Source organism: Coregonus clupeaformis, chromosome 1 (assembly GCF_020615455.1).
Source record: "Coregonus clupeaformis isolate EN_2021a chromosome 1, ASM2061545v1, whole genome shotgun sequence".
NCBI lineage: Eukaryota > Metazoa > Chordata > Actinopteri > Salmoniformes > Salmonidae > Coregonus > Coregonus clupeaformis.
Window position 1 is genome coordinate 18,675,454 of NC_059192.1, and position 19,494 is coordinate 18,694,947.

General features: G+C 45.0%; 1 protein-coding gene across 2 annotated transcripts in view; it reads left to right on the forward strand.

The window, feature by feature from the left end:
- Positions 1–14,494: 14,494 nt before the first annotated feature.
- Positions 14,495–19,494, forward strand: part of grid1b (glutamate receptor, ionotropic, delta 1b) — a 401,577-nt gene continuing 396,577 nt past the window's right edge. For both annotated transcript variants that reach the window (XM_045209114.1, XM_041843476.2), the window contains exons 1-2: positions 14,495–14,861; positions 18,049–18,204. In XM_045209114.1, the coding sequence (XP_045065049.1) occupies positions 14,780–14,861; positions 18,049–18,204 (238 nt within the window). In that variant the 5' untranslated portion in view covers positions 14,495–14,779. The remainder of the gene's footprint in view (positions 14,862–18,048; positions 18,205–19,494) is intronic.

The following is a 19,494-nucleotide window of genomic DNA, read 5'->3' on the forward strand; positions in this document are numbered from 1 at the left end:
GGCTCTCGCTCCCGAGGGCATATGATGGTACAGCTGCCGGGTGCCAGGGTTTTCTGCTCCAGGTAGAGCTCTACCTGGCTACCATCCCTCGGGATAGGAGAGCGTGTCCGCCCTCATCTCCTGTCTGTCGGGGAGAGCGCTTGAGTGGGCCAACGCCGAGTGGGGAGGAATAGTCGGTGTGCTATGAAGATTTCACCCGCCGCTTCCGGGCGGTATTCGATCATCCACCGGAGGGGAGAGCGGCGGGGGAACGTCTGTTCCACCTCAGACAGGGGAAGAGGAGCGCACAGGACTTCGCACTGGACTTCAGGACCCTGGCTGCCAGCGCGGGATGGAATGAGAGGTCCCTGATTGACCACTACCGATGCAGCCTACGGGAGGACGTTCATCGGGAGCTGGCCTGCAGGGACACCACCCTTAACCTGGACCAGCTGGTGGATATGTCGATAAGGCTAGATAACCTGTTGGCGACCCGCGGACGTCCGGATCAGGGTCCGTCCATTCCATCCCCCAGTACCTCCGACCCTACACCAATGGAGCTCGGAGGTGCTGCTCTCAGGGAGACCGGAAGGGGGGCCGTCTCCTGCACCAACTGTGGCCGCAGAGGACACACTGCTGGTCGGTGCTGGGGAGGGTCCTCAGGGAGTCGAGGCAGCAGGCAGAGCACTGATGGACCATCCCAGGTGAGTAGGCACCCGACTCACCCAGAGCCCCCTGTTGCGCACATGTGTATTAACATAGAATTTCCTGAGTTTTCCCCGCATTCCCAGCATAAGGCGCTCGTAGATTCAGGCGCAGCTCGGAACTTTATTGATCGTAGGTTTTCCCATAGTTTAGGGATTCCTATTGTTCCTGTTGATGTGCCCTTCCTTGTACATACCTTAGATAGTCGCCCTTTAGGGTCAGGCCTGATTAGGGAGGTCACAGCTCCACTCTGGATGAAAACGCAGGGGGGTCATGAGGAGTGAATTAGTCTATTTCTGATTGATTCTCCTGCGTTTCCAGTGGTGTTGGGGCTTCCCTGGTTAACCTCTCATGACCCCATGATTTCATGGCAACAGAGGGCTCTCAAGGGATCGTCACGTCAGTGCTCGGGGAGGTGTGTAGGTGTTTCCATATGTGCAACTACGGTGGAAAGTCCAAACCAGGTCTCCACTATGCACATTCCCCCTGAATATGCTGATTTGGCTCTCACCTTCTGTAAAAAGAAGGCGACTCAATTACCACCCCATCGACAGGGGGATTGTACGATAAATCTCCAGGTAGGCGCTGCACTTCCCCGGAGTCACGTGTATCCTCTGTCACAGGAAGAGACGGCTGCTATGGAAACATATGTCTCTGAATCTCTGGGACAGGGATACATTCGGCCTTCCACTTCACCTGTCTCCTCGAGTTTCTTTTTTGTGAAGAAGAAGGATGGAGGTTTACGCCCGTGCATTGACTACCGGGGTCTCAATCAGATCACTGTTAAGTACAGTTATCCACTACCTCTCATTGCTAGTATGACGGAGTCATTGCACGGGGCGCGCTTCTTCACTAAATTGGATCTCAGGAGCGCGTACAACCTGGTGCGTATCCGGGAGGGAGATGAGTGGAAGATGGCATTTAGTACCACATCTGGGCACCATGAGTACCTCGTCTTGCCGTACGGGTTGATGAATGCTCCATCAGTCTTCCAATCCTTTGTTGATGAGATTTTCAGGGACCTGCACGTACAGGATGTAGTGGTGTATATAGATGACATTCTCATATACTCCACTACACGAGCCGAGCATGTGTCCCTGGTGCGCAAGGCGCTTGGTCGACTGTTGGAACATGACCTGTACGTCAAGGCGGAGAAATGTCTGTTCTTTCAAAAGTCTGTCTCATTCCTAGGGCACCACCTGTCTGCGTCAGGGGTGGAGATGGAGATTGACCACATTTCGGCAGTGCGTAATTGGCCGACTCCAACCACGGTTAAGGAGGTGCAGCGATTCTTAGGGTTTGCCAACTACTACCAGAGGTTTATCCGGGGCTTTGGTCAGGTAGAAGCTCCCATTACCTCCTTGCTGAAGGGGGGACCGGTGCGACTGTAGTGGTCAGCTGAGGCGGACAGGGCTTTTGGTCACCTGAAGGACCTGTTTACCTCGGCTCCAGTGCTGGCTCATTCAGATCCCTCCTTGGCATTCACAGTAGAGGTGGACGCGTCCGAGGCTGGGATAGGAGCTGTACTGTCTCAGCGCTCGGGTACGCCACCAAAGCTCCGACCCTGTGCTTTCTTTTCGAAGAAGCTCAGCCCGGCGGAGCGCAACTATGATGTGGGGGACCGGGAGCTGTTAGCTGTGGTTAAGGCTCTGAAAGCGTGGAGGCTTTCAGAGCACCGGGCTGCGATGAGACTGAACCCTCGCCAGGCAAGGTGGGCCATGTTTTTCACCCGTTTTGTGTTCACCCTTTCTTACAGACCAGGTTCCCAGAACGCTAAGGCAGACGCTCTGTCCCGACTGTATGACACAGATGAGAGGTCTATGGAGCCCACTCCCATACTTCCGGCTTCGTGTCTGATGGCACCGGTGGTGTGGGAGGTTGACGTGGACATCGAGCGGGTGTTACATACAGAGCCCACTCCCCCCTAGTGTCCAGAGGGTCGTATGTACGTGCCGTTAGATGTCCGCGATCGATTGATCTATTGGGCTCACACGTCACCCTCCTCTGGTCATCCTGGCATCGGTCGGACAGTGCACTGTCTTAGTGGGAAGTACTTTAGCTAAGGACGTGAGGGTTTATGTTTCCTCCTGCTCGGTGTGCGCCCAGTGTAAGGCACCTAGACACCTGCCCAGAGGGGAATTACAACCCCTCCCCATTCCACAACGGCCGTGGTCCCACCTATCGGTGGATTTCGTTACGGACCTTCCCCCGTCACAAGGGAACACCACGATCCTGGTCGTTGTGGATCGGTTTTCTAAGTCCTGCCGTCTCATTCCTCTGCCCGGTCTCCCTACGGCCCTACAGACTGCGGAGGCCCTATTTACACACGTCTTCTGGCACTACGGGGTACCTGAGGATATAGTGTCTGATCGGGGTTCCCAGTTCACCTCAAGGGTCTGGAGGGCGTTCATGGAACGTCTGGTGGTCTCGGTCAGCCTGACCTCAGGTTTTCACCCCGAGAGTAATGGGCAGGTGGAAAGAGTATACCAGGATGTGGGTAGGTTTCTGCGGTCCTATTGCCAGGACCGGCCGGGGGAGTGGTCGGTTTTCATCCCCTGGGCAGAGATGGCCCAAAACTCCCTCCGCCACTCCTCCACTAACCTTTCTCCGTTTCAGTGTGTATTAGGTTATCAGCCGGTCATGGCACCGTGGCATCATAGCCAGATCGAGGCACCTGCGGTGGAGGAATGGTTTCGGCGCTCGGAGGAGACCTGGAATGCTGCCCATGTACGCCTGCAACGGGCCATCAGGCGACAAAAGGCGAGCGCCGACCGCCACCGCAGTGAGGCTCCGGTGTATGCACCGGGGGACCGGGTCTGGCTCTCGATCCGAAACCTGTCCCTTCGCCTGCCCTGCCGGAAGCTGGGTCGGCGGTTTGTGGGGCCATTTAAAGTCCTGAGGAGATTGAACAAGGTGTGTTATAGGTTACAGCTTCCTCCTGAGCATCGTATTAACCCCTCGTTCCATGTATCTCTCCTCAGGCCGGTGGTGGCTGGTCCACTCCAGGAGTCTGAGGTACGGGAGGTTCCTCCGCCCCCACTGGACATCGAGGGGGCACCGGCGTACTCGGTCCGTTCCATCCTGGATTCGAGGCGTCGGGTGGGGGGCCTGCAGTATCTCGTGGAGTGGGAGGGGTACGGTCCGGAAGAACAGTGCTGGGTCCCTAGGAGGGACATCCTCGATCCCTCCATGTTGAGGGATTTCCACCGTCGTCATCCGACTCGCCCTGCGCCGCGTCTTCCTGGCCGTCCCCGAGGCCGGTGTCGGCGCACGGCTGGAGCCGCGCGTCAAGGGGGGAGTACTGTCACGGATTCAGCCGAGGCTGCTCCTCCTCCTTGCTCGGGCAGGCTTCGGCGTTCGTCGTCACCGGAGTACTAGCTGCTACCGATCTATGTTTCTGTGTTCTACTTGTTTTGTCTTCATTGTACACACCTGGTTCCCATTATGTCTATGATTTGTTCCCTATTTAACCCTCTGGCTCCCACTGTGTTGTGTGCATGTTTGTTCTATGTTTGGTGTTATCGACTGGTGAGTGGGGTTGTCCTCCCTGCGTGGAGTTTATGTTCATTTGTTATTTACTAGTAAAGTACGTTGTCTACTAGCTCTGTGTCCTGCGCCTGACTCCGTCCTACCGCTACACAATGACGCCTGACACTGATGCTTGATGAGGAGCTGCGTTCAAGGCAACTAGTTAAAGTGTTGCAAACAGGTTTGGAGGCTGACTGGCAATTAGTAGCAGCTGGTGCTTGTTGAGATGCTAGGGAGCTGCGTTCAAGGCAACTTGTTAAAAAAGTGTTGCATTCAAGTCTGGTCCCCTCTCCTGAATTATAGTTAATTCTTAAAGGTTCAATGCAGCCGTTTTTACCGCAATATCAAATCATTTCTTGGTAACAATTAAGTACCTTACTGTGTTTTTTTTTTTTTTACGGTCAAAAATAAACAAAGATTTCTTAGCAAAATGCAATTTCTCAAGCAATAATTTTGCTAGGACTGTCTGGGAGCCAAATGGGAGGGATGTATAACCTGAACACTAGCTGTTATTGGCAGAGCGGTTGAAACTCTCTTTGTTATTGGTCTATTAACTTATACCGCCTGGTGATGTCACCAGCCAGTCCAAAAAACCCACTCAGCCAAACAAGCTTAAATTTCAGGTGGTCTTTTCAAAAAGCTCTTGCACTAAAAGTGCATTATCATAATTTTCACATTTTCACAGTATTATTCCAACCTCATAGTGTGGAAATATATAGAACACCGGAAAATCTAGTTTTTGACTGCACTGGGCCATTAACACCATTAAAGCGTTTATTGGGCACAGACTAATTATGTTTTCAAATAATTTTCTGAAGGCTTGGGGAAATCTTTCCACCACACCACATGCATTCACACCATACTATACATTATTTATGTGACACAGACTAACTATGATATTAACAGCTACAGCAGGAACTTCCATATTCTCCTTTCTCCTTATTGGACGACCATGCCACAACATCATTTATTATTCATCTTTGCCTTTTTTTAACGATTTGTCAAAAGTAACTTGGGAGTGAAAAATGTAATATCCTCTACATTGTGATATTTAATTCCTGTTTGGTTTATAATTTTCTCAATGCACACATCAGATGGCAAGGTTAATGGCCGAGATGGTGAAACTCATTTGTGTGCCCAGACAGCAGGCACAGAGGAAGAGAGGAAGAGAGGGAGAGAGCGAGAGAAAGACAAAGGGATAGAGAGGGGGAAAAGGGAGAGATGTCAGGCATCACTCACAGCAAGCCAATGAGGTAAAAATATGTTTTAAAAGCAATGGCCATAAGACATGCAAAGAGCACAGCAATGGCATACTTGGAAAGTAAATGAAGGGATGCGTCATTTGAAGAGAGGGAGAGAGAGACATGTTGCCAAATATGAACAAAGAGCAAGTCTGAGATATCTCAGGTAGCCTTTGGCATGTTTTTCTATTCCCTCTGTCTTTGAGTCTGTAATACGCTCTGCTTTACTCTAATCTACTCGCTTTTAGCATTGTGGGAAGATATTTGTTCAGCGCTGCAGTTAAATTAAATTACAATTCAGCTTTGAGATTTCTTACATTTACATTATTGACTAAAGCTCCTTTATCCACTGTGGCAGTTTAACTGTGTAAATAAGCCAACTTTTGGTCACTTCACTGCTATTTCAAAACAAACTTTATTCATTCCCCCACTTACTTCTACTTGTAGAGGTTGAGTATCAGCTAGCCTACTGTGTTAATATTTGCCATACATGTATTTGTTAGCCTCAAAGCAAACAATCCAATGGGTTGGAAGATCCAAGCCTTCTCTCTTTTCTCTACAGCTCCCTTAGGGAGAGACGGATGCTTCCAGGGTTTCATTTTCTCTTATGCCAGGCTCCTAATGGAACCTTTGTTTCCTGCATCGCCTCACTCCTTAAGGCATTTTACATGAGAACATTGGCATTGGAAGCCCACTGTTCCACTGATCAACCATCCACACCATTTTGGCTCTAACTCTGCCTTTTAAAGTCCCACCGCTGCTCCTCTCTTCTCACATCCCCTTTCTCTGCTGCTCTCTCTGCTACTCTGTCTTGTGAAGCACTCAATCAGAGCCTGAGTCACACTCACAGGCAAAAAGGCAACAAATAGAGAGAGAGAGAGAGAGAGAGAGAGAGAGAGAGAGAGAGAGAGAGAGAGAGAGAGAGAGAGCCTGGTGCTGACTGTATCTGACTTTAAGGGGGTCAGGTAGTGTGGGATGGGGAGCATTACTTGTGATCCTATACAGTATCATAGTGGGGGTTACTATAGTGATGCACTAGTACTGTAGAGGAGGTTGTTCGTCATAGAGTTGGTGTTATATCCTTCACCTCTCATCATCAGCTTGCATGGCTTGTGTACATCCACTTAAGTCCTTGGGCAATTTGTGGTTGCACCTCCAAATGCTTTACACTCTCTGGTTAGAAATACACTAAGGCATCCCTCAACACTTGTACAAAGGCTATTTGTCCAGTGTGCTGTTGGCTCCTCTACTCACAGATGATTGTCCAGACACTGGGGCGAGAGGTGTGCTATTTACAGACAGTCCATTCCACACAAGCTGCAGCCAGAGTCACCTATCTGTTCTTTCCCTAATGGATGGTTCACCCATTACACACACGACGCTGTCATAACACAGGCTTTACAAACTCCAAAACACCATTTGCGATTGGTCAGATACACAGAGGCCTGGCGTTACAAGACCTTCCAAATCTGTGACTGTTAATACCCGTCTGTCACACACTTAGCTTAGCGGTGGTTAGTGATTAATATGTGCAGAGAATCCTGCATTCCAGAGAACTGGGGCCCATTCCAAGCCCTGGGTGTGTTCAGTGGCAGCCTCATCTATGCAGTGGCCTCTTTCTGCCAAGACAGACCTGCTCCTAAAGTACTGCCTAATTCAGCCATTACTTATCCTCTCCAGTCCTGACATCAATTAGCCACGACTGGGGGTGGAGAGGGGGTGCTGTCAGGGGGTTCGCACTGCACCCCTCCAGCGGGCCCCTCCACTCTGAGCAGTGACAGCCTAGGTGTGAAACGAGTGCCTGCCTGATCTCTATCTCACCCTTCAGTCTCTCTGTAGTCAGTTCTATCCACATTGTTATCCACAAGGACCCCCAGGTTGGTAGGTAGGCAGCAGACAGACATACAGACAGACTCTGACAGCCCAGCCAGGCCAGGGGACCAGGGGAAGCAGCTGTCTGTGTTATCCAGTGCCTGCCCTGAGGAACACTCAGTTCCTGCTCTCACATTTTCACATTTTAGTCATTTAGCAGACGCTCTTATCCAGAGCGACTTACAGTTAAGTGAGTGCATACATTTTTCATAATGGCCCCCCGTGGGAATCGAACCCACAACCCTGGCGTTGCAAGCGCCATGCAAGCGCCATGATCTACCAACTGAGCTACATGGGGCCACCAGGAGAGGTCTGAGTGACATGGGACACGGGGTCCCCTGATAGTGAGGCCTAGTGACGGACAGCTCTCGGGATGCTGACAGTCATGTTGTTACTCCATTCACCTGGTGGGACCCTGATGTGTAGCCAGTACGGCTTCTGTTAACCCATTGGCTCCTGCTCTGCTGTGGTCGTACATTGCAGAAGCAGAGGACCAGAGGTTAAGGACATGGGTCCACTGTGGGCTAATCCTAATTGCCTGCAGAGGTCCTCTGCCATTGTTGATGTTCAATATAAAGAACTGTAAATATATATATATATCTGAACCATAAAATGAAGATCAAAAACGTGTGCCCCTCTACTACCAGGAAGTCAAACTCAAGCTGTTAATGTAAGGGTTCTACTCATATTCTCTCAGAAGACAAAGTGATTTGGCAGAGAGACAGGAAACTGAATGGGCATCTGTCTCTGTGTATGAATGGGCATCTGTCTCTGTGTATTGGTGGGCTTGTTTCCAGTAATGAGTTTGGATGTTGGGGATGTTTTGTTTTCTCCTCAGTCATACTCAGAGATGGATGGACCTGTATCAAATAATGCTCTGAGATATTAGGTGGAGTCAAAAGTAGCACGCTATATATGGAATAGAGTGTGATTTTGGATGCAACATGGAAGTATTCCTTATTCTCCATTGTAGTGTTTGGTATATCTAATGAATGCTGTGTCTCAAAAGGAAGGCTTTTGTAATGTGGTTTCCTAATAGCTAATGAAGTGTCTGTCTGGTTCTCCCAATAAAAGGAACCGGTGATTATAATGAGGGTAGGTATTTTGACCTACCATTTTAAAAATGTCAGTCTGTAAGCAAGGTAACGGGGATTGAATTAATGAAGCTACCTGTATTATTGCCCTCGCTGACATTATGTAAAACACTATTAGTCTGAAGGCTGCATCGACTTACCGTACCTATTTGTTAGCTTGCCTAAACATGATGGAATAGTTGGAATAAGTTTGAGCTTTTAAAATTCCAACCTCACCGACCACAAAGAAGCAGTACTCGACTAGACCACCTCTGTTTGTCTAAGATTTAAAAAGGTACCCAGGGTATTGACTGAGTTTCAGGTTCTCTCCTCACTGACTATGCTTCATGGGCCACTCTGCTTGAGGGAATTTACTCCCTCCATTTTCCTTCATGCAGGATAGAACATCTGATTTGTTTTAAGATTTCTCTTCATTTACATACTCAGAGCGCTGACCTATATTCTGTTAGAGTTGAATTTGATGAGCTATTGAGTTATTAAACTCCTTAAGCAGCTGTCCTTCTGTAAAAGGCAAGTCTATAGGCCACCAACTATCACACATGAATACAATACTATATCAAATAAATGCAGTTTGTAATGCATGCAGCTTCGCTATACTGTAGCCCTTAACCCATTTCTGCTATTCAGAATATACATTACAACATTATGCAATTGAATCAAATGAATAACGATGATTAACTCAAAGCCCAAATGCCCATTTATATATGATGATAAAAAACCCAGATGTTGTTTCTATTCTTTATTGCGTCAATAAAGCAGGTAAAATACGTCAGTACATTTACATAATTTCAATTGTCATGCAGGACACCATGACAGTAGTTTGTGAGGTTAGAAGTATCAGGGACCATATGTATCAAGTGCCTCAGAGTAGGAGTGCTGATTTAGGATCAGTTTTGAATTTTAGATCTAAATAAATAAGATTATATGGACAGGGGGAGCTGATCCTAGAAAAACACTCCTACTCTGAGACACTTGATACATACCCAGGTCTCAGGTCATTGACTTGCATGTGAATCACGGGCCACATTATAGTCTACCTTAAGGTTCCATTTTCAGTTTGAAGTTGACAAAAACAGAGCTTAGTAGTAGTAATCCAATGTTGTCATGACAGCAAATGGGACATATACACAGTAGGCATACTGCATAAGTGTGTAGATCTGATGAGAAGAGGTTGTCTGCTAGCATTATATGCCCTTTAAGGATTTTAGGTTTATTTTTGTCTATATAGGTATCATTTGAACTTTATCCAGTAACTTCAGCTTAAACAGTTGATTGATGACTGTGCTGGGAGTATATTTGTTTACCTTTATACAAACTTGAATAAGTATTTCTCTCAACTTACAATGCATGTACAGTACTAGTTAAAAGTAGTCAAAAGACACACCTACTCATTCAAGGGTTTTTCTTTATTTTTACTATTTTATACATTGTAGAATAATAGTGAATACATCACAAACTATGAAATAACACATATAAGTAGTAACCAAAAAAGTGTTAAACAAATCAAAAAATATTTTATATTTGAGATTCTTCAAAGTAGCCACCCTTTGCCTTGATGACAGCTTTGCACACTCTTGGCATTCTCTCAACCAGCTTCATGAGGTAGTCACCTGGAATGTATTTCAAAATTGTTAAAAGTTAATTTGTGGAATTTCTTTCCGTCTTAATGCATTTGAGCCAATCAGTTGTGTTGTGACAAGGTAGGGGTGGTATACAGAAGATAGCCCAATTTGGTAAAAAAACCAAGTCCATATTATGGCAAGAACAGCTCAAATAAGGGAAGAGAAACGACAGTCCATCACTACTTTAAGACATGAAGGTCAGTCAATATGGAACATTTCAAGAACTTTGAAAGTTTCTTCAAGTGCAGTCGCAAAAACCATCAAGCGCTATGATGAAACTGGCTCTCATGAGGACCGCCACAGGAAAGGAAGACCCAGAGTTCCCTCTGATGCAGAGGATAAGTTCATTAGAGTTACCAGCCTCAGAAATTGCAGCCCAAATAAATGGTTCACAGAGTTCAAGTAACAGACATACAGTGGGGAGAACAAGTATTTGATACACTGCCAATTTTGCAGGTTTTCCTACTTACAAAGCATGTAGAGGTCTGTAATTTTTATCATAGGTACACTTCAACTGTGAGAGACAGAATCTAACAAATCCAGAAAATCACATTGTATGATTTTTAAGTAATTAATTTGCATTTTATTGCATGACATGAAGTATTTGATCACCTACCAACCAGTAAGAATTCCGACTCTCACAGACCTGTTAGTTTTTCTTTAAGAAGCCCTCCTGTTCTCCACTCATTACCTGTATTAACTTCACCTGTTTGAACTTGTTACCTGTATAAAAGACACCTGTCCACACACTCAATCAAACAGACTCCAACCTCTCCACAATGGCCAAGACCAGAGAGCTGTGTAAGGACATCAGGGGATAAAATTGTAGACCTGCACAAGGCTGGGATGGGCTACAGGACAATAGGCAAGCAGCTTGGTGAGAAGGCAACAACTGTTGGCGCAATTATTAGAAAATGGAAGAAGTTCAAGATGACGGTCAATCACCCTCGGTTTGGGGCTCCATGCAAGGTCTCAGCTCGTGGGGCATCAATGATCATGAGGAAGGTGAGGGATCAGCCCAGAACTACACGGCAGGACCTGGTCAATGACCTGAAGAGAGCTGGGACCACAGTCTCAAAGAAAAGCATTAGTAGCAGCGCACGCAAGGTCCCCCTGCTCAAGCCAGCGCATGTCCAGGCCCGTCTGAAGTTTGCCAATGACCATCTGGATGATCCGGAGGAGGAATGGGAGAAGGTCATGTGTTCTGATGAGACAAAAATAGAGCTTTTTGGTCTAAACTCCACTCGCCGTGTTTGGAGGAAGAAGAAGAATGAGTACAACCCCAAGAACACCATCCCAACCGTGAAGCATGGAGGTGGAAACATCATTCTTTGGGGATGCTTTTCTGCAAAGGGGACAGGACGACTGCACCGTATTGAGGGGAGGATGGATGGGGCCATGTATCGCGAGATCTTGGCCAACAACCTCCTTCCCTCAGTAAGAGCATTGAAGATGGGTCATGGCTGGGTCTTCCAGCATGACAAAGACCCGAAACACACAGCCAGGGCAACTAAGGAGTGACTCCGTAAGAAGCATCTCAAGGTCCTGGAGTGTCCTAGCCAGTCTCCAGACCTGAACCCAATAGAAAATCTTTGGAGGGAGCTGAAAGTCCATATCGCCCAGCGACAGCCCCGAAACCTGAAGGATCTGGAGAAGGTCTGTATGGAGGAGTGGGCCAAAATCCCTGCTGCAGTGTGTGCAAACCTGGTCAAGACCTACAGGAAACGTATGATCTCTGTAATTGCAAACAAAGGTTTCTGTACCAAATATTAAGTTCTGCTTTTCTGATGTATCAAATACTTATGTCATGCAATAAAATGCAAATTATTTACTTAAAAATCATACAATGTGATTTTCTGGATTTTTGTTTTAGATTCCGTCTCTCACGGTTGAAGTGTACCTATGATAAAAATTACAGACCTCTACATGCTTTGAAAGTAGGAAAACCTGCAAAACCAGCAGTGTATCAAATACTTGTTCTCCCCACTGTATGTCAACATCAACTGTTCAGAGGGGACTGCGTGAATCAGGCTTTCATGGTCGAATTGCTGCAAAGAAACCACTACTAAAGGACACCAATAAGAAGAAGAGACTTGCTTGGGCCAAGAAACACGAGCAATGGACATTAGACCGGTGGAAATCTGTCCTTTCGTCTGATGAGTCCAGATTTGAGATTTTTGGTTCCAACCGCCTTGTCTTTATGAGATGCAGAGTAGGTGAACGGATGATCTCCGCATGTGTGGTTCCCACCGTGAAGCATGGAGGAGGAGGTGTGATGGTATGGGGGTGCTTTGCTGGTGACACTGTCAGTGATTTATTTAGAATTCAAGGAACACTTAACCAGCATGGCTACCACAGCATTCTGCAGCGATACGTGATCCCATCTGGTTTGCGCTTAGGGGGACTATCATTTGTTTTTCAACAGGACAATGACCCAACACACCTCCAGGCTGTGTAAGGGCTATTTGACCAAAAAGAGAGTGATGGAGTGCTGCATCAGATGATCTGGCCTCCACAATCACCCGACCTCAACCCAATTGAGATGGTTTGGGATGAGTTGGACCGCAGAGTAAAGGAAAAGCAGCCAACAAGTGCTCAGTATATGTGGGAACTCCTTCAAGACTGTTGGAAAAGCATTCCAGGTGAAGCTGGTTGAGAGAATGCCAAGAGTGTGCAAAGATGTCATCAAGGGTGGCTACTTTGAAGAATCTCAAATATAAAATATGTTTAGATTTGTTTAACACTTTTTTGGTTACTACATGATTCCATATGTGTTATTTCATAGTTTTGAAGTCTACAATGTAGAATATAGTAAAAATAAAGAAAAACCCTTGAATGAGTAGGTGTGTCTAAACTTTGGACTGGTACTGTATGTGTAATACAAAATAGACCTCATACCTTTTGATTCTCCCTATATTTCATATGCACTGAGTGTACAAAACATTAAGAACACCTTCCTAATATTGAGTTGCATCATAGGGCGATGAGTAGAGTCCGGAGCTGTCCATGGATCCGTGGTGCTGAAATCTCTCCGTGAGAAAAATAGACTTAGCCAAACAATTAAGGGGCATTTCCGTCTCTCATTCAATCGCAAGAAATATCCTTTAATTGTAAGATTAAGAATATTACCGTTTCATCTCTTATATGAAGAAATATTCTCTGAAAAGGACCATTGTTATCGGGGAAAAAACAACCCAGAAGGTTCTTTAGTTTTTGGAGTTTCGAGTTTCGGGATGTGGTCTTCCTTCTTCGACCCTCTACATTATCAACCTGTAGTGTGAACCTCTTAGTCCAGCAAATAGATTAACATCGTGATGTCACTTGGCTCCATGTCCATGTGTGCAATCTCTCCATAACTTATGACAGGTTCAATAGGTAATTTAACTGGCATGCAGGAAAGGTTGGATACAGTTTGTCAGGCGTTAGTAGACCCATTGGAAACAAAATTACTATCATAATGCATGTCTCCAAATATATTGTTGGCTTACCATACTGTCACTGCGGTCAGTAGAAGAGACACTGTAATCAATGGTCAGAATACAATACATAAAAGATAATTGTAACAAAACTCCCAAAGACAGTGGGCTAACAGACCTAGACGAGCTCCTGTATCAAATCATGACAGATGTGCTCTATACCCTCCCGTCTAACCTCTGTGTCCATACTACATCGCACTAGCGTCCCCTCCACAGCGGTATGTGCGGTCACGCATACTCTCCAGGCAGGCACTTTTAGCAGAAACTGTCCTCTTACATTTTACATTTTACATTTTACATTTTAGTCATTTAGCAGATGCTCTTATCCAGAGCGACTTACAGTTAGTGAGTGCATACATTTTCATACTCTTCACGTCTGTTCTTTCCGATTCATGCCATTTAGTCAATTTCAACATGTGAAATTGTTTCAACGCTTCAAATAGTCCCCATACAAACCTGTAGCTGTGGAAAGGTTTTACGCATATACAGACACATACACCTCAGCGCAATATCGTACGTGTGGCATCACCACAGCTACAGGCTACCATGCACCAATCTATTTGTCATTAGAAAATATAATCTGCTATGAGAGTTAACTATCAATCGGAAGTTATCCTCCCGGTGCGATTACTTACACTGCAATGCAAGTCTGCTTTGCGCGCCATCCATGTGCTTTTAATGTCGGCGATTCTTTGGTTTTCCAGGTTCCCGACCTTCCATGGTAATGTGCATTCGCTGATAGACCGAGCCTCAAGGGCAAGTCTTGATCGCCGTCCCGGTCTCCGGCTTGCTCGGATTCCATCTCTCCCTGCCTTCTCCGGACAGTTTAGCCGTGTAGATAGAGAGTCTCTGCAGTCACGTGGGTCGGGAAAATCGAGAGAGTGAGCTAGGGAGTGTGTGTGTGTGTGTGTGTGTGTGTGTGTGTGGGGGGGGGGGGGTCCCTCCTCTGCAGTTTGCAGATTGTTATGTTTCAGACTCTCGCTGGATAGAGCGAGAGCCACAGAGAGCGCGCCGGATTCTCAGCCTTACTTACCGAAAAGCCGTGTATTTCCCTGCCTTTTCTTGCCAACCGCCATCTCCCTTTCCCAATAACTTATTCTCTATACCCCAGGAAGCCCTGGACATTTTTCCTCCCTCCATATAGTTTTGTCTTCGGCTTTTATTCAGTCGCAATCTGAACAACTGGTTTACGCACTGCTGCTTATTTGGATTTGCCTGACATACGAGGGGCCGTGGATGAGCTGCTTTAGCCAAAACCGGAGATGGAAGTGCTGATAATATTTATTTCCCTTTGGATATTGCAATGCAATTCAGTGGCGAGCGCGGACTCCATCATTCACATCGGTAAGGAGCTATTGCAGAGGAGACGGGATGCAAACGCGGACGTGTGATATAAACCCCTTCAGGGCTTTGAATAAAACAGTATTTTGTTGTTGAAATTAAAGATACATTTAGGAAGGCATAAGGATGAAATATATTTATCTTGAATGTGTTAGTAGCCTGTATGAAGAGCGAGTTTGAACTAAAGACATTATACGCTTGATCTGTAGTTCTGGTGAATAACGTTGTCATGATTGGAGCTGTGACAATTTTACAATATCTTAATTTGAATTCTAAACCATGCAGTCATGGTGAGATCAATTTGTCCGTTTACATTGCCTATTATACACAATATCATATGAAAGGCTTTGCAAACGCTTAATTGAAAGTCCCTGGAAAAGTGCACCACTAATGTGTATTTTCCTAAACCATGACAATAAAGACAATATTGTAATTATATTGTTATTCACACGACAAAACCAAAGCAAGCCAAGCTAATTTGCTTAGATCAGACGAACTAACACAACGTGGGTTTTTAAAGGATAGCCTATCCCTTCTCCTCCCCCTCCCCATCTATAGCTTGAACTTTGAATTGAACGTGAGCGAAATGTTAATAAAAGCCTGTGAAGGAAATACATGACAAAGGGACAAATACTAAACCATTATGTCGTAAGCCAACATTAGAATAGATTCCAGTGTAATCTGTTTGGTGAATTTGGGTGGGTAAGAGGTCAGATTTGTCCAATATATTTTATCTGACTTTAATACATTTTTTGCTTAAACAACTAACATCGGCGCTGGTGATGAATATGGTGTGGGGAAGGGGAGGGGTCAATATGAATGACTGGAATATTGTATTTCTGAATAATGCCACTGGCATTTGTTTAATGCCATTTGTTTGACCAAAGACAACTAATGCACCCACCCACACACACACAGACACACAGACACACACACACACACACACCTTAGCAGTGGAACATCAGTTTTTGTTAAATTTTGCATTAAAACCTTTGCATGCCAATGGTGCTGCAGTGACTAGTTGATTGCTCGAAATAAAACCATCAAGCACAACAACAGTTGAAGCATTTGACATTTGAGAATTCTGCAGTACTTAGGTATGTAGGCTATTTGTCTTGGACACTATCAAGCTTCAGAGGCAGCATTGCGGGGGTTTATAATTAAACATGTATTGGATACATTATCATCGATGGCATTTGCACTTTTTTCGGCCTAACCCAGATATAAATAACAACCGTATATAGCTAACAACGCAGGTATAAAGCAAGTTGGAATAGTTGTGATGTAGCCATGGTTACATTGCACTTTTGTCATCCCCACCACCCTCTCAACCTCGAAATCAGGGCTTTTATCTGGAATTGGTTATTCTAAGGTTTTCAAAACGTTCATTTCATATCCATTGAGGTTTTGATGCGTTTTTGGCACATTTTGTTCTCTCGGAATCCAATGTATCGGTGATCTTGACAGAAAAAGCTTGCAGTGCAAAGCCAGTAAGTACCCTATCGAGCATGCTGTTCCAAGCTTTAGACTACCCTTGAGTAGCCTAGGCTACGCTTATCTTAACATGAACATGGTTAAAACAATAAATTATATTTCTGATTAACTTCCTATGAAATATTGTCTTAATGAGTGAAGTTGAAGAATGGTGCACCATTACGTTCGAACACCATGGATTCTCATTTAAAAGGATTGACGCATGCGGTTCAAATATTCCGTCTCCATAGCCGGTCTCCGTGCCCAGTCTGCTGCTGCGCAAAAACTCTGGATAGCCCTCAATACAAGACGGGTCGGACTTGGCAACCAAAAGACTGCCCACTATCGAATGTGACAGTTTCATTCCGGTCAATTCTTTGGGGGGTTACTCCTCCTAGCTGTGAATATATGCTATTAGAGATGAAATATCTGAATGTGAAATGGATATGGCCATCCTACAGATATCAGACGGTTCAGGGTTATTGTTATTGTGCGTAAAATGGGACCAATAGAGACAGTCAGTTGTGAACGACGTGAAATAACCAAGTTTTCCACCTCTTTAGCACTATATCCTTTAACTCTCCTATTATTTCCTCCTCTCCTCTCCTCTTAAGTTATCATTGTAGCTAAAAGAGGAGTCTGTTTATTAAGCAGGAGAGGAATAGGTCTGTCTCATAAATTATTGGACACCTGACGTGGAGTGATTTACGGGGTGATGGGGCAATGTAGAGGCGCTGGTTATCCAGCTCTGCATTGGAAGGCGAGCTCGAACACCGGGAATCCAATCTGTTCTCAATGGCAAACAGAATGGGCAGATGCGCCATTCTCATCCCCCGCTAAATAAGATGAACACACCAGTTAACCATCAACGCAGGCTATTCGCTCAAACCACCTGCACACCTGCAAAATACGATACATCCTAATCTACTTTATCCTATAACATCTGAACACTGTTTACAATAATTAACTTCAAATTACTGATAATGTATCAACAAACAATTCCTGGTCATAATTTGAAACTTTAACGGATTTCAGAGTGTACTAGCTCTAGCATAGGCGAGGTTATATTGTGAAGCCCGGCCCATATCTAACTGAATCCGATGTTGAGTGGGTAGAAATTGCCCCTAACTACTGATACAGGGCCAGATTTTTACAGATTTGTACAATGGTAAAAACAAGGATTAGATTTCGGTAATCTGGACCAAGATACAATATGTAGTTAAAGTACATATTCTTAGAGGAGCTGGAGCTGAGAGAGTTTGTTTATATAGGTCGAAAACATGGTACAACATTCTTGCTCTCCATGGTTCTGAAATGGGGGGATCGTGTAACCACCATTGACAGGCAGGGAAAGTGAAAAGTATTTATCTGGCATCCACCCATTCAATGATCTATGTGTATATACATTCACCAACATTTCATTATAATGCTAATTAAGCCTCACTGAAAACCTACATCAGGAAAAGGTGATTTAACATGTCATGTCATATCACCCCTTTCTTGACAAATTTTAGCCTATCCTACACATTAGGGCATATCTTTTCAAACGTTTCTCTGAAACTAACCTCGTCCCCAGCCCCAGGCTAATTAGGGTACACATAGGCAGAAGTGTAAGGCGAACGAGATTTCTCTGAAACTGAAATGCAACTGCCTCAGTAGTCTTTGCAAACGGATGTCTACACATATTGCAATGTTGAAAATTACATATTTTCAACAGGTGCCATATTCGAGGAGAACGCAGTGAGAGATGACGAGGTTTTCCAGCTGGCGATCTCAGACCTCAGTCTCAACGACGACATTTTGCAGAGCGAGAAAATCACACATTCCATAAAACTTGTCGAGGTTAACAACCCTTTCCAGGCGGTCCAGGAAGGTAAGTGGGATGCCATTGAATTGTATTAATGCATTGTTTTCCCCTTTCCCATTCGCCATATTTGGTTAGTACTTTATAGTATCATAACCTACCTCGAGTGCAGTTTGTAGGCTAGTTAATATTTGTAAGATGGGAATAGGGGAAATTTAAGGGGAATATCTGTTCCTCCTTGATGCTCGCTAAACCAATGCTCCCTAAACTAGTCCAGCAGCAGTGTCTTCTGTGAATAGAAAGCTAGGTGGAAGTATTGAGTCGAGCAGGACTCAATAGCAATTTTCCACATAATTGCCATCCTGTACGCAGAAACCCTTATAGACATTCTGCCTTCAAAAAGGGTAGCCTAATTTATTTGTCTTATAGTGAGTTGTATTGGTGATGGTCATGATGTTTCAGACTGTAATATCCATAACGGAAGGTGCAACATCTATAATAGTCGTTTTTCCTCTTTAGTGGTAATGGAAATGACAATCTTTTCAAAATAATCATTTTTTTTGTTCAGCCAAGCATTGCCTTCGAAATGACCATCCATGTTTTGACCTTAGACTTACAAACTCACAGACTTTTGCTAATATGTTCAGTCTCTCCAAAAAGCGTGTCCATTTCAAGTAATATCCAAATCCCTCTTATTTGCTTTATATCTCCAACATGCCAATATTTAGAAGTCCTTTTTTTGGGTTATACACTCCCCCCAAGGGGTATGACACACATATCATAGGAATCATTTATATTTTGTTTGTCCATTCTGTGAGACATTAAAGTTGTGATTTTGCGTTCAAATGTAGCATCCATAACACTGGAATCGCCCTGTACATCTGTTTCTGGGTTGAAGAAGCTATGACCTTTGAAAAGACACAACCCAGGGGAGAGTTACAACAAAGATGTGTCAATCACACTAAACAAGCACTACAGCTGCTTAAGCTTAAACGCTGTATCCACATTGTATTCACACGCTCATGTCTGTCAATCAAGCTCCAGTTAAAGATGCACTCCAGGATCTTGAGCACAACAAATTCGTAACATATAGTACGAATTGGATTAGTAACATATCATATGAAGTGTAAAACAAATGCAGGACGTAACATATCATACGAAATGGATGACATAGTACACAATTTGATGATGTAGTACTCAGTCAGTGATCCTTCTGCGACCTTCCGGAGGAGGTCAATAGCAGCAAAGGACGCGCTGTTCATTATTTGCATAAATCTCTTTTAGCAAAATCTATGTTAACTGCATGTAAGTATACGTGGCCTTTGCACACGAGTACACTAACAATGGCATGTTTTTCCC